The 15,855-nt window shown below is 42.6% G+C and overlaps 1 protein-coding gene across 6 annotated transcripts; it reads left to right on the top strand.

Moving 5' to 3' along the window:
- The first annotated feature begins 687 nt into the window (after positions 1-687).
- On the top strand, positions 688-12,268 carry map7a (microtubule-associated protein 7a). Of its 6 annotated transcripts, none has more exons than XM_055863712.1 (17): positions 690-1,373; positions 2,507-2,629; positions 3,050-3,124; positions 3,375-3,533; positions 4,475-4,638; positions 6,975-7,077; positions 7,385-7,504; positions 7,798-8,024; positions 8,356-8,528; positions 8,708-9,039; positions 9,221-9,374; positions 9,621-9,813; positions 9,974-10,078; positions 10,349-10,384; positions 10,708-10,919; positions 11,022-11,074; positions 11,405-12,268. In XM_055863712.1, exons 1-17 carry the CDS (start codon positions 1,217-1,219, stop codon positions 11,413-11,415), a joined length of 2,397 nt encoding a protein of 798 aa, XP_055719687.1. In that variant the 5' UTR covers positions 690-1,216; the 3' UTR covers positions 11,416-12,268. The 6 variants fall into 6 exon arrangements, with proteins under 6 accessions (XP_055719693.1, XP_055719687.1, XP_055719691.1 ...); XM_055863716.1 differs by having other exon boundaries at positions 7,798-7,967; XM_055863715.1 differs by having other exon boundaries at positions 7,822-8,024.
- The last annotated feature ends 3,587 nt before the right edge of the window (positions 12,269-15,855 follow it).

Consider the following 15,855-nt stretch of genomic DNA (forward strand, 5'->3'; position numbering starts at 1 on the left):
CCTAGAGGCTCAAATGTAAATTCAGGCCACCTCTAGTCCCTCGCTGCCAGTCATTACACTCACTGTATTCTTCTCTAGAATGGTTTGATTAAGGGTCGAGGCTTGCCAACCTCCAGCCAACAGGGAAAGACTTCCATCTAGTGGTTGATGATGATGCTGACTCACCCAGGCTTGAGTGAAGCATTGTGGGATTGCAAGGTATAAATATCCTTCCATCCCTTACCTCAGATTCATAAGGAGAACAGTGGAGTGCAACAGGGCGAGTTAATGTCCATGTCTCAAATGGCGCCCTATTCCCTGTGTAGAGCACTACTTTTTTACCAGAGCCCTACAGTGCACTATTATAGGGAACAGGATGGCATTTGGGATACAGCCTACAGTACAGCACTGTCCCACTGTTGTCGCGGCAACCATTCACAGAACAAGGCCAGATGGATTAATTTGCCTGCCAGTGACTGACTTAGCCTCCCTCCTTCCCCTATTTCTTCTGCACTGAATATTTCTTATCCATTTAGCTGGCTCTGGTTTGGTCCAAAATTGCTGCCTATGTAGTGCACTACTTTTGACCGTGGGACCTGGTCAAATGTAGTGCACTACATGGGGAATAGGGTACCATTTGGGATGCGGCCTATGACTGCTTGTATTCAGCAGTGGGTGGTGGGATGGGTTGAATTAAAGTGACAGGACTGCAGTACATGACAGTAGCTAAAGAGATCAGAGTAGCACTCCAGAGTCTGTGAGCTGTGAGAGATATTCCAAAGGGAAGTAACCATACAGTAGCCAGCCCCAGAGAAAGGATAGAGCTTTTCACTAAGCTATATAGCATCCATGTCTCTAATATAGCTTGTAAAGGACCCTCATAGGAACTGGGAGAGAGAAAAATAGTTTATATTCTAACAGATTTTTCTCAGTGTTAATTGGATTATGCATATCGGTGCTATCCACTTCACTGGACCTGGATGCAGGATCTAGCCAGCCAGAACCCAGCAAGTCAGCTGGTTCTATCAGTTTACCCCAAAGGGCTTTTTCCTCCCTTTTTCTCTTCTATTTGTTTGAAATGCCCAGATGAGCAAGCAGCTGAAGCAAGAGGCAGTCTGTCAGCTGCGTAGTGAGCACAGGGGACCAGGAGGACCTTCGGTACAGTACAGGCATCTTAAAATAGAAATATAAAAGGAGGAGAGGAGGAGGAGAGTGTGTTGTGTGGCAGAGCTGTGGTATGCCCTGCTCTGTGCCTAGCAGTAGCATGGCCGTGATACAGGAGAAACAGAGGGAGACCCCCAGCAAGAAGCCAGTATCCCAAGAAGACAGAAAAGGGCTTTCTACCCGAGATAATCAAGACAACCAGAAGGACAGCAGAGCCGGGAGACAGGGAGGTGAGTACTGTGGCTTTGATATTATATATCTATTTTTTTTACTGTGTTTATAGAAAAGCAGGGATGCAGGGTGGTGGGTAGCTGTTTATTTGATATGGTGAGTATGATAGATTTGCTGTGGAGTGTTCACTCTGTTTATAGAATGACATGGAGGTCGTCGGTATTGTAGCTTTACTGTTTACTGTGTTCATATACAGGACAGGCTATCCGAACCAGAATCAGCCAGAATCAACCTCTCCCTTCTAGTTCATCCTCAGTGGGGAGATGATCCATCATGTATCTAGGCCAGATAATGAAGTCATTATTTTAACTTAGATTTATTTTGTAGCATGTACGGCAGAGGAATTTGGAAATGTCCATGGATCAGATGATCTGATATTGCCTCGTACTTCTACATAGACGTTCGTCCTATTCTCTACTGCCATTTTGTTTTGTAAACAGTGAGGTAATGATGTAGCTTATTGAGTCCCCCTCTATCTCTACTGTGGTAAATATCAACACTCCTCATAGGCCCGATTCAGTAAGATACATTCATGCCCATTGTTATAGCGTCGAGTGTCAAGGAAGATCCTTTTTGCGTGTCCATCTCTTGCAGGGGAAAGATCATTTCTGGTGTACGTCTCTTGCACCAAAATTCACATCACTACTGAGCGACCTCCTGTGAAGCATGTCTTTGTTCTTATCCTCTTCTGCTTCTATTTGCTTGTTTGTTTTAGCCATCTCCATGAAGACTTGTGTCAGGTGCTGGCATTTGTTTACCCCTGCAAGGCACAACAGGAACAGGCACATTATAACAGCTCTTTTATTAACAGCTAACATTCAGCCTAGAGACTTAGTGCCTGGATTAAGTATGATCAGTCGATTTTCTGTAAACTGGAATGATATGACCTACTGTATCTAGAATTAAGCAATTTATACTAAGATTCTCTTTTTCTGAGGTAGTCGTGTGTCTCATACTTTTCCAGCAGGTATAAACCATAATGATGCAGTTATACTTGTCATAAACATGTACTTACCATTTCTTATTCTCATCTCATTAACGATCCTGACTAAATAACAGTCATTTTGAGTCAGCTGAAAAAGTCAGAGAGACCTAAACAGTATGTTCTCTTTTATTCTTTCTTTCGTTTTAGAAAAAGGCAATGACGACATGAAGCCCTGTAATTCAGAGAAGAGGAGAGCAGTCATATGTGTTCCTGCCTCCATCAAATCAGCTGTGATCAGTAACAACACAACCAGCCATGGAAACCCAGCAGGTCATACATCAGAGTCTCTCTCTCTCTCTCTCTCTCTCTCTCTCTCTCTCTCTGTGTCTCGCAAACACACTCAGTGCCTGGGGTACTGCTTGTTCTTTGTGGGTCATCTGTCATGAGTGGTCTCCCTCTGACGTGCATCACCATTATCAATGTCATGCTTTGTCCTTACAAAAGTTTAAGTATAACCTGACATTGTCCTTTTTCCCCCCCAATGTCTTAACTTTAAGTCTAAAAAAAAGTCCCCCAACTGTAAACATATTTTCTGACTGAAAGAAATAGTGACACTTCATTTGAACCAAGCATCAGCTACAGTAGAACCATCTGGAACTCCCTGCCATGATCAGTAATGTCACCAAACGCATATTGTTTAATGTATGTACTTGATGTAGATTTAATGTGACATATTTTCTAATATTCCAGGCCCACAGGTTCTGAAGGTTGCTGAGAGACTGAGACTAGCGAAAGAGCGGAGGGAGGAGCATGAGAAACAACTTGGTAGGTATACCCACACGTGATGACGGTACAGCTAATACACCTATGAGACCACTCAATTGTTTGTCACTTATTTTTGTAATTTCTTGAAAGTATTTTAGTAACCTGATCCATGTCTATTTGTGCTGTCTTTTTGCCAGCTCCCATGGAAACTGTCATGCCAAATGTGTTCATTAGAAGCTATACAGCACAGTGATCTAAGACCAGGGTACTGGTATTTTTGTGGCTAATAAGTCCCACAATGTGTTTGCAGTGTCCAGAGAGCTGGGCTGGTTGGCTCGAGAGGAGAGGGCCCGGCGTCTCTATGAACAACAGCTGGAGGAGAGGAAGAGGAGGCTACAGGAGCAGCGAGAGAAGGAGGAGAAGAGGAGGACTGCTCTGGAGCGGAGGGAGGAGCATAAGAAACAGCTTGGTATGTAGCCAACACCCATGATGATGGGGGTTCTCAACCTGGTTCTCAATATGACGTACTAGTTCCACTGGGTGTACCTTGCCTTATACCCAGGGGGTACTTGGGAAGACTCATAAGAACATAGGCCTAATGATCAGTTGTAGGGGAGACCGGGGTTGTTTGTCTCACGGGTTAGTTGTCACAGTGCTAATTAGTCCCAATCTAAATGGCGCTGTGTAATATTTTTTAAGTTAAAATGTGTGAATTCTTTAAAAGAACTCATCCACCTGGTAAATTCATGTCAGCATTTCAAAACATTGAGGTGAGGGTATATTGTGTTTTTCATAGGTGAGTGTCAAGATATAAATTCTTGGTATTTTCTATTTAAATGTTTGAATTATGGAAGCATTCTGGAACAATTATGTTTGTTGAAAAGAGGAAAAGGGGATCCATATTTCAAACAAGTTCCTAGGCCATCCAATGTGGTAACTAGCATCTTAATTAGCATTGGGGGGGTGGTTGGGGATGGTTGTCACATGGAATGTGGGGTTGGTTGTTATTGTCAACATTGTCACTGCCAGTATACAATAAATCCCAAGCTCTTTTGTGCTGTTGCTATAAAGAGCCCCCTTCGTTGCCTCTCTCTCTCACACACATATTTTTTCTGTCACGCATCCAGACACGCACACATGTATGTGCAAACATACAGATACACACACACATTTACTCAAAATGTCATGTTATTCTCAAGGCATAAAATGCATAATATTGAAAAGAGTCTTGTAAGATATACTGGTGCTGAGAAATACACACAAGACTAAAAAGTGTGACACCCAACCCCGGTCAACCCTACATGAAGGGGTACTTCGGAGCAGAGCAAAATGTGATTGAGGGCTCCGTAACCAAAGGAGGTTGAGAACCACTGAATAATCCAAACGAAACTCAACTAAATGTGCTTGTAGTTTCCAGAGAGCTGGGCCGGTTGGCTCGAGAGGAGCGGGCCACGCGTCACTATGAGCAGCAGATGGAGGAGAGGAAGAGAAGGCTTCAGGAGCAGAGAGAGAAGGAGGCGAGGAGGCGCACCGCCGTGGAAGAGAAGAGGAGGCAGAGAATGAAGGACGAATCAGTGAGTTCTTGTGCCTGGGGGGTGTCAAATCAAATTGTATTTGTCACATGCTTCATTAACAACAGGTGTAGAATAACAGTGAACTGCTTACTTGGGGGCCTTTCCCAACAATGCAGAGAGAAAAATAATAGAAAAGTAATAATAACTACACAATGAGTAATGATAACTTGGCTATATACACAGGGTACCAGTACTGAGTCGAAGTGCAGGGGTATGAGGTAATTGAGGTAGATATGTAGTATACAGTACCAGTCAAAAGGTTGGACACACCTACTCATTACAGGGTTTTTCTTTATTTTTACTATTTTCTAAATTGTAGAATAATAGTGAAGACATCAAAACTATGAAATAACACATAGTAGTAACCAAAACAAGTGTTAAACAAATCAAATCATATATTATATTTGAGATTCTTCCAAGTAGCCACCCTTTGCCTTGATGACAGCTTTGCACGCTCTTGGCATTCTCTCAACCAGCTTCATGAGGTATTCACCTGGAATGCATTTCAATTAACAGGTGTGCCTTGTTAAAAGTTAATTTGTGGAATTTCTTTCCTTCTTAATGCGTTTGAGCTAATCATTTGTGTTGTGACAAGGTAGGGGTAGTATACAGAGGATTTGGTAAAAGACCAAGTCCATATTATGGCAAGAACAGCTCAAATAAGCAAAGAGAAACGACAGTCATTACTTTAAGACATGAAGGTCAGTCAATACGGAACATTTCAAGAACTTTTAAAGTTTCTTGAAGTGCAGTCACAAAAACCATCAAGCGCTGTGATGAAACTGGCTCTCCTGAGAACCGCCACAGGAAAGGAAGACCTAGAGTTACCTCTGCTGCAGAGGATAAGTTCATAAATTGCAGCCCAAGTTCACAGAAATTGCAGCCCAAATAAATGCTTCACAGAGTTCAAGTAACAGACACATCTCAACTTCAACTGTTCAGAGGAGACTGTGTGAATCAGGCCATCATGGTCAAATTGCTGCAAAGAAACCACTACTAAAGGACACCAATAAGAAGAAGAGACTTGCTTGGGCCAAGGAACACGAGCAATGGACATTAGACAGGAGGTAATTTGTCCTTTGGTCTGATGAGTCCAAATTTTTGATTTTAGTTTCCAACTGCTGTGTCTTTGTGAGACGCAGAGTAGGTGAACGGATGATCTCCTCATGTGGTTCCCACCGTGAAGCATGGAGGAGGTGTAATGGTGTGGGGGTGCTTTGCTGGTGACACTGTCAGTGATTTATTTAGAATTCAAGGCACACTTAACCAGCATGGCTACCACAGCATTCTGCAGCGATACGCCATTCCATCTGGTTTGCGCATAGTGGGACTATCATTTGTTTTTCCACAGGACAATGACCCAAAACACACCTCCAGGCTGTGTAAGGGCTATTTGACCAAGAAGGAGAGTGATGGAGTGCTGCGTCAGATGACCTGACCTCTGAAATCACCTGACCTCAACACAATTGAGATGGTTTGGGATGAGTTAGACCGCAGAGTGAAGGAAAAGCAGCCAACAAGTGCTCAGCATATGTGGGAACTCCTTCAAGACTGTTGTAAAAGCATTCCTCATGAAGCTGGTTGAGAAAATGCCAAGAGTGTGAAAAGCTGTCATCAAGACAAAGGGTGGCTACTTTGAAAAATCTAAAATATATTTTGATTTTTTTAACACTTTTTGGGTTACTACATGATTCCATATGTGTTATTTCATGTCTTCACTGTTATTCTAAAATGTAGAAAATAGTAAAAATACAGAAAAACCTTGAATGAGTAGGTTTGTCTAAACTTTTAACATGTACTGTACATATAACTAGGAATAAAGTGACAGATAATAAACATTAGCAGCAGCGTATGTGATGAGTCAAAAAAAGTTAGTGGAAAAAGGGTCAATGCAGATAGTCCAAGTAGCTATTTGGTTAACAATTCAACTAAATATTTAGCAGAATTATGACTTAGTCTGCTAAATACTAGTAGCTGCTGCTACTGTTTATTATCTGTCACTTTATACCTAGTTGTTCAGGGTCCTGTTGGTTCCAGGTCGGCATGTTGGGTCAGCATGGATCAACAGTTACTTCGGTTTAGGTGTCTATTGTCGTCATCAGTGTTTCTTTACAGCTTTTTCAAACAAGAACAGTTTTTCCACGGAGAAGAAAATCTACAGATGCTGTTTTCCACATTTTGTGTACATATCTGAAGCTAAACGATTTTAACGCTCAATATGATGTCGTGGATTTTGGGACCAAGTTACTGTATCACTAGTCAAACTCAGTACCTACAGTGAATGTGGGAAGAGACTACTATATCACTGACACGGAGGTTTGTGTTGTGGTCTGAAGGAGCGCTATGAGTCTGTGGTGAAGAAGACCTTGGAGAAGAGCCAGAGGATTAAGCAGAGAATCAGACAGGGCTCTCGAGGAAGGAAGACCAACAACAAGAGTGGTAAATTAATAAAGGCTGCATCTCAAATGTCACCCTATTCCTATATAGTGTACTACTCCTATATAGTGTTCTACTCCTATATAGTGTACTACTTTTTAGTGTCTTTTTGACTTTCATCCTCTTAACCCTTATGCTACCGAACTTATTTTTCACCCTGTAACATCTTTTAACCTTAATTTTTCTTCACTTTCCTCCTATTTCCTACCCTTTCTTACTTGTATTTTCTATCTCTGTTTTGTATTTTCTACCATTATCTCTGTCCCTGTGTATTGGCTTTCCCCCACTATGCTTGGCTTTACTGCTGTAGCTCCTCGCCGCTCCCCCCTGACTGCCTGGGAGAGGGCTCTGGTCAGTCGCCTCCTCACCCCTACCTGCTCCTACCTAGCCAGGAGCAGGAGTCAAAATTGTCAGTCAAGAGAAGAAGAAGGTACTCTACAGAATGTAGAATAACAGTGATATATAGAAAATTATGAAGACCAGATCTAAATCTAAGAAAAATGACATATAAATAGTGTATTTTTTTGTTAAAATATATGGATAGTTGGACATATTTACATTCCCACAAAAATGGTAAGGCTTCTCAAGTAAATAATTTACTAACTCTGCTTCTTTTCCTTTTTTCAACCATTTTTGGACACACTTACATTCTTTCACTGTATCACTTGCTAACCCTCACGCCATTGCTCCACAACAATGAAACAAACAAACACACTGGTTCAGTTGTCCATATTTGTCCCCGTTCAGTTTCATGCCACTCCATGCCTGCCACTGCCACCAACTCTCACAAATCACCACGCCGCTCTGGCACAACTGACCACCACCTGGTGCAGGCAGACCTACGGACAGACTACCGGGCTGACTACCGGTCTATCATCCAGGCAAACTACCAGGTAGCCACCTCCCCCAGTCCCTGCCGTACAAGCCATAGATCCATCAATGCGGCACAGGTAATACCTGCTGGAAATGTCATTGTAAGCATAGAGATAGATCGTTTTATCGTCGACTGGGTTGGTGGGATGGTGTTGTTGGTTTGTCTCCGTGTAATGTACGAACTTGTGGGCAATAATTTCCTTGGAGGAAGACAATAAACGGACTCTATTCCATTCTATCCCTTCTGACTCATTTTACTATCATATTTATGCTATATTGTTGGGTAAATTAGATTAATCGTCATACCATTTATTGGCTATAAGCCTCAATCACTTTCATGTCTTTCTGCAGTCCTAAAAAGACTGCAGAAAGATAATCTTGTAACCTGCCTGTTGATTTATTACGAAGTTAAAAGCAGCACAGCAGGAGGAAAATGAGAGGACAGCCAGGAGGAATACTCAGCAGCCTCACATACCCAATGTTCCCTTGAAAGCATTACCCACAAACCCACTACCCAACGCTGGCGTGAAAGCGTTACCCACAAACCCACAGTGCAGAGCAGCAGTGCCCTCCCCAGAACGGTATGACTGTCCGTCTATCTGTTATTGTGTCTGAATGTTGTTTTCACACAAACTACTGTACAGAATTTATTTCATACAATGATATCACTCTGTTGAGAATATTGTGCAACCAACCTCACCTTTTGATGTTGTTTACTTATTCATCTAAACAAAAGTCTTCTCTGCTTCTTTTTTTTCAGCAAACCTGTGATCAGACACACATCTGCGATCAGACAGCCCCTATCACAGCAGTTAGAGCTGGAACTGGACCCTGTACCAGAGGAGGACACTGTTCCAGTCCCCAACCATACCCTGTCCCCTGGGAACTCACAGGCCAGCCAGACCATCTCTCCTGGGGCTCCAGTCCCCAACCCTACCCTGTCCCCTGGGAACTCACGGCCCATCAGGACCCCAGCTGCAGCGTGGGACCAGGTCCAACCATTCCTACACTCCCCAGAACCTCAGACTCAGAGAGAAACCACACTTAGTACTGAAGGCAGTGCAGATGAGGGTGAGCATCTAAAAGTGAAAGGTACTGCACCATCAACTACTATGTATTTTCTAGGTGCATTTCAGATATTGTATTCTTGAGTGTGGGGTTGGGGTCAATTCCAATGCAGAATATCCAGTTCTACTCTTTGAAAAACAATCAGGAAATTTGGATCAGTGTGTTTTGGTTCAGAGTGACTCCTATGACATGTCCACCTCCTCAGCCCTCCCTCCTGGAGCCACTCCCAGCCCAAGGCCCTCTGCTGGCACCATGGACCCAGAGGAGGCCTCGCGTCTCCTGGCCGAGAAGAGGAGAGAGGCCCGCCTGAAGAGAGAGAGAGAGGAGGAGGAAAGCCTGCGCAAGGAGGAGTTAGAGAGGTACGGAGGGAGGGCCACCATACATCTTCTCATCTCTCTTCGAATGACCCAACATTAATTTTCCCAGTATGAACAAAATCTGTTGAGTAATCTTTAAAATATAAGTATGCAGTTGTGTCTTGTGGACCTATTTGTCAGCTTAGGGAGTCTAAGAGGGCATTTAGCGTGTGTTCAGAGGATCAGATTAATTTGTATAGTAATGTGATGTATGATGTGGTGTTATGCAAATGTTATGTGGGATCACAGGCGAGGCAGAGAGGAGCTGGAGCGCAGGAGGTTAGAGCAGCGAGCACGGCTAGAGGCTGAGGCCAAGTGGCTGGTAGAGGAGAGGAAGAGGAGGGAGGAAGAGGAGCAGAAACATGCAGAGGAGGAGAGAGCCAGTGCAGAAGAAGAGAAAGCCCTCAGAGCCATGCAGGAAGCTGCTCTCCTCCAGAAACAGGTGAGGGATGTGGTCTTTGAATACTGTACAGTGCTAGAAAGTGCTTTGGTCAGATTGCCATCAGATATTTATTCACCTTCAAATGATGGAGATGGATATATAACTGAAACACTAAGTAATACATTGTACTGTTCTGATCTTTCCGTTCTCTGTGTCCCAGAGAGAGGAGGAGGAGGCCCAGGCCAGGGAGAAGGCAGAGCAGCAGAGGCTGGAGAGAGACAAACACTTCCAGGAGGAGGAGGAACAACGACAGGAGAGAAAAAAGGTGAAAGAGACAGAGAGAAATGTTCTGATCATCCTGAAATGCTTATAAGATCATCTGGGGATCCATATTGTGTACAATTGACTACAAGCAGCAACCATGATCTCTATATAGCGGAGCTCAATTATGGGGAACTTCAATACATGGGGTTGAGGGAGGTTAGCGGCTATTCTTGTTTTGTGTTTTACAAAGAAAAACATTTGTTCTAAAGTAAGGGTGATAGTTTATCATAAAATCGTTCAAGACTTTTAACAGACCTCTTTTTGTTTTCAGCGACTGGAGTTGATCATGAGGAGGACTAGGAAAGAGGTAAGAGCAGTGCCCTGAAGCACTCGGGCTCTGCCTCACCTACCAATGTTTACCCATCTTTGGCTTAAAATGAAACAGAAAAACATGTGTATTTTGCTGCCACAAGTATCATAGTTCTTAACCATTTAAAAAACAAACCAAACTTGCCCTTGACCACACTGATGTGATTACTTTCATGCAGAACTCCATCCCAAAGGTACGGTGGTTTTTAGCAAAACACGGCCTCAAATACCAACGTTATTAACCATACTTTACTTTAAAAAAATAAACAGAACTTGCCTTTGCCTTGACCAAACTGACATTATTGTTTTGTTTTCATGTAGAAGCCTATCCTGAATGGGAACTCAAACGGTAACTCCTCCTCTCCAGAGGAAGCCCAACCAAAAGAGAACACTGAGCCTGTTAAGAATAGCAAAGGCACTTTAGAAGAGGTCATCAACCTAGGGGTCGTTGTCGGGACAGGGACCAAGCCGTCCAAGCTAGGTCTGAGTGACACGGAAGACATGGTTCCTGTTGTGGCCTTCAAAGAACGCAGGTATATCCACATGTTTGTCTGTCTGATCATGTCCTGTGACGCATGTCATCAGAAGTGATGTACTGTATTTGTTGACGAGCACGTTTTGGTTCATTCATTCAGGTCCCTGAGAACTCTGACGGGCATGGAGGAGATCCAGTCCCATCAGCGAGCAGGTGAGAGTTCATCACCAGATCCTCCGTCAGCTCATCTACACGCTCTATGCTATGCTAGATTACACTCGAGTCCTGAACGAAAGAACTCATGGTCCAAATTTCAGGAACGAAAGGGTGGGCTGGGCAGTGGGCACCCCCATAGCCAATCACCACCCCACACCCCAAGAGATGATTGAATCTTGAGAGACTGTGTGATTCGAACCATGAAGCTGATTGCATAGTTACGGCCTTTCAATAATGTTTGTTGTATGTGCTTCTGAGTCTAAGCTAAGTATGAAGTGAATCAACTGATTTGATCATATTAATCCTTTTCTATTACCTACTCCTCAGAGGTTATCTGAGTGTCTTACAGATCAGAGAGGGGAGACAACCCATCCAAGAATCTTTCCACAGCTGTGGTGGTTTTTCCTTTCCATCAACAAAGAAAAGAATAACTGCAGCCTTTTTCCTGCCCTGCACTTTGAGAGAGAGCATGTGATGTGAAACCAACACACACTCCTTTTCCCTGGAAGACTTTCCTATCTCGGAGTCGATCACCACCATTTGGTCACGTTTCTCTTTAATCCAAAGTGGCACGAGCTGCATGTGGTATCACTATCTACAACACTAGACATGGGAGCTTGTTTGTTCAGTGTTTCTGCAATGACTGTCTTATCTAGTCTAAATGAGGGCTCAGGCCGCATCGCTGTAGATTTAAACTGTGATAAAAAAAATGAGTTCAATTCGGTGGGAGTCGGCAATCGATCGTGAAAAGATGTATTCTCTCCCTGTTTCACAAATCATGACTGATGTATTTAGTCATGTGCTTTAGCTTATTACCTAACTGTGCTGCTATTTGAGCACTTTGCCTTGCAGATAGTAGGATAGTTTGTGTGTTGGAACTTGTGTACTAGTCTCAGAATAAAAGCTTTAGTTTGGAGTTCAAATAAAGACCACTTTGTCTGACTTTCCCTATTTTTGTGGAATATAATTGAAAAAAATCTGCTATGGAACTTATTCTCGGGAATAGTTACAGTACATGTGTGGTTTATAGTATTATACTCACTTGCAAAGTTTTTTGTCAGTCCCCTTCTTGGAAATTGTGCAATCATTTTAGAAAACAAATTATATAAAGAGTCTGAAGTGTAAAATGTAAGCCTGTTTATTAAAATGTACAAAAGTGTAAGAACAAATAAAGAAATGCGCTGATGCAAAGCTTTTGAATTCTGTATAAAATATATATATATATATTCACCAGTGCGATATGGATGTAAACCCTCAGAACACACCAGTGTAAACACTCAAAAAGAACACACCCCATCATAATCATGACATGCCGCAGCAATCATTGTCATGTTCAAAGGTAATGGCAAGTCAGTACAAACAGTGATACGCATGTCCCACATCTCAGTCTGTCTCCTGAGGCAGAGGGGGCTCCGGTGGACAGGTCAGGAGGACGGAGGCTTCTGAATGATCTAACTCTTGTCTGCGCCGTCTGTGCATGCACCCTCTTTAGCTGCTCGTCCAGCGCAATAACCACTCATCACCACGGACACCTCTCAGTCTGAAGAATAACATGACATAACGCACCTTTTCACTATAACTTCATGTACCTGCCCTTATGTCAATCCAATAGTACTAACTTGCTTAGGAGAAATTACTAGAATGTAATGTTATTGACTGAGATATTAACTACAGAAATGTGCTATTTTAGGCATAGTCAGCGTGATTGGCAAACTTGTTACAAAACCATGACAAACCTTTCGTGAGGTTGCATAATGCCCAGCTGCTGGAATCTCACTTCCTGATTCTTGAGGTACATCAGTATATTTTCTGAGATCGTGGTGTCGGTAGTTGAATGACATGGTCTGTATGATATACGAGCGACAAGACAAATACATGGAAGAGCACAAATGGAACAGCCTGGCTTACAGTATAGCATTTGAAAATATATGTATTATTGCTAGAAATACACTACCAGTCACAGATCAAATCAAGGAACTAGAAAACAAACAAAATACATGCATGTTACCGTTCATCACTACTTTGCTGATAATGGAAGCAGACCTATAGGACAGTGTTGCATTTTCACATTTGAAATGTCTTCAGGGGTCATTTTGGTGGCCAAATGCGATCGAAGTGAGTGAAAAGAATTGACAAAAATAGCATTTGGAATTTCAGTTTATTGCTGAATTAACTGGGTTCCTGTGTGGCGCAGTGGTCTAAGGCACTGCATCTCAGTGCTAGAGGCGTCAGTACAGACACCCTGGTTTGGCCAGTGTAGGCTGTCATTGTAAATAAGAATTTGTTCTTAACTGACTTGACTAGTAAAATAAACTGAAATGGAATTGACCCCAAGCCTCTCACCCCAGCTGGTCAGATGATACAAACAGGAAGTAACACAGAGAACAGGTCACAAGGGCCTCGAGAAGTCCTGTTACACACTCACTGCCCACCAACACAACAAAGGTTTTAATGACAGTGCATGGCTCCCAATATCAGCTCCATTTGTATGATTGCCAATATTTTGTACAATAATAACATCACATGACCAGGTCGGCATCTCTATATCCTTATCAAAGGACCATAGGGATGCTAAACTGATAAATAGGTGAGCCTTTTAAAACATGAGACAAACATTTAGATGGAAACCACATCTACAGTCCAACTCCCTTTAGCAGACCAGCTCGAATTAAGCAATGTAATGGCCATGCAGTTATTACCTGCTGCCCCTCGCTGGGGTCGCTGAAGTTGGTGATGGTAACAACACTGTGGTTCATGATGATCAAACTAGATCTGTGACAGGGAGCAGCTGCCTTATCTGTACTAGGCCCTCATTCACCAGGCTCTCCTGGAAAAAAACACAATGAATACTGGCTGTTAACACGGGAACAAAGATCATCGATTTTAATCACCATCATATAATATTTAGAATCCTGACAGATTTTTTGTCAACCCTGGGATTCAAACCAGCAACCCTCCAGTTACTGGCTACCTCCAACTTTGAGGCTACCGCTGCCCCCATCAACATCATTATCTATTATGAAAATTCTCGCTCTATTGGGCTGCTGTGTAGATAGCTCAGGCAGTGGTGTTATAGCAGATGCAGCCAGAAGGGGAGCAGGGGAGCTCAGCAGAGCTTTCAGAGCCAACCCACAGGTGCAGCAGCTGCTCCTGGTCACAACCACAAGATAAAGCATAACAATCACACTCACTGCAGCCAATCCACAAGGCTCTGCACAATCTGTGTTGAATATGTGCCTCATAAAGTTAAATGGGTGTTTTCCCTGGTTACACGTTATAATTACCATTCACTGAAAGGATTCGAAGGCATTTGCAAGCTTGGGATGCATTCTAGAAATAAAAGAAAACATTTTGGCTGAGTATTTTTTTTTTTTACCTTTATTTAACTAGGCATGTCAGTTAAGAACAAATTCTTATTTACAATGACGGCCTACACCGGACGATGCTGGGCCAATTGTGCGCCGCACTATGGGAATCCCAATCACGGCCGGTTGTGATACAGCCTGGATTTGAACCTGGGTGTCCATAGTGACACCTCAAACACTGAGATGCAGTGTCTTAGACCACTGTGCCACTCAGGAGCACCAAGTGTAAGAAAATATTACATGGCAGCAGATATGGGTTCAAATACATGTGTATTTCAGTATTTATTATTTAAAAGTACTTTTTTCTGTGTATTTGAGTGCTTTCAAATACACAGCCCAAAACAAGCAATTTTATTTGAGTATTTGAATGGTTATTTGTAAAAACCAAATAGTATTTGAAAGTATTTTCAAATACTTATTTCAAATGCCATTTTCAAATGCCTGGGTTAACTGCATGAGAGTGTATTGGAGTATTTTCAAATACCTTCCAAATGTATTTCCAAAAACATTCCAATATTCAACTACTTGTTTTTTCAAATAAAGATGATCTAAATACTTGTTTTGAAATGTATTGAAAAGTAATTGAAATACCAGAAATAGTACTTCACACTGAAAGGTATTCTGTCATGCAGACCTGGGATCAGAGTGTAACATTTGTTCGACATAAGGTCAGTTAAGACCAAACATTACCTTTTGCACTGATGAGGACATGAGCGTCAGGGGAGACTTCAACAGAAAACGGTCTCCAATGCCCAACATTTTGGGATGATGCTCAGGGACAGTGGCTATGTTGCTTAGGGCAGAGCAGATGTAGAACTGACATTCAGCAAGAATGTGTGTCAGTTTGATCATTTATTAACAAGCTCACCATGTGACAAAGGAAGCACAAACATTGACCATTGTGCTACATCATTTTGTTCCAACTGTTTCATAAATACAAAAATACCTGCAGCACACTGATACTTAATGTGTTTTATTTTATGCAGCAACATTTGGTTAACGTACAGGAGACCGTGACAGTTGATTTCTTTTTACCTGGACCTCATAGGTGGAGGACTGAAGTGTCAGGACAGGAATGGCTCCCTCTTGACATAGCACTCATCGTGCTCTCTAGAAACAAAGAACAAGGCTAATGCAGGCTGATGCAATGCAAGATTAATGGACAGGTAAAAGAAGGCACACTTCATATTGGCCAGATATGGAGACATACACTCACTGCCCAGTCTATTAAGTACACCCTGTTCACGTAAATGGATCGCTTCTACAGACAGTGAGTCACGTGGCCGTGGATTGCTATATATAGCAGGCAGACAGGCATTCAGTTACTGCTCGATCAAATGTTAGAATTGGCAAAACAAGTGACCTATGCCACTTTGAGTGTGGTATGATCATCGTGCCAGATCCAGTACCTAA

This window comes from Salvelinus fontinalis, chromosome 15 (assembly GCF_029448725.1).
Source record: "Salvelinus fontinalis isolate EN_2023a chromosome 15, ASM2944872v1, whole genome shotgun sequence".
Lineage (NCBI taxonomy): Eukaryota > Metazoa > Chordata > Actinopteri > Salmoniformes > Salmonidae > Salvelinus > Salvelinus fontinalis.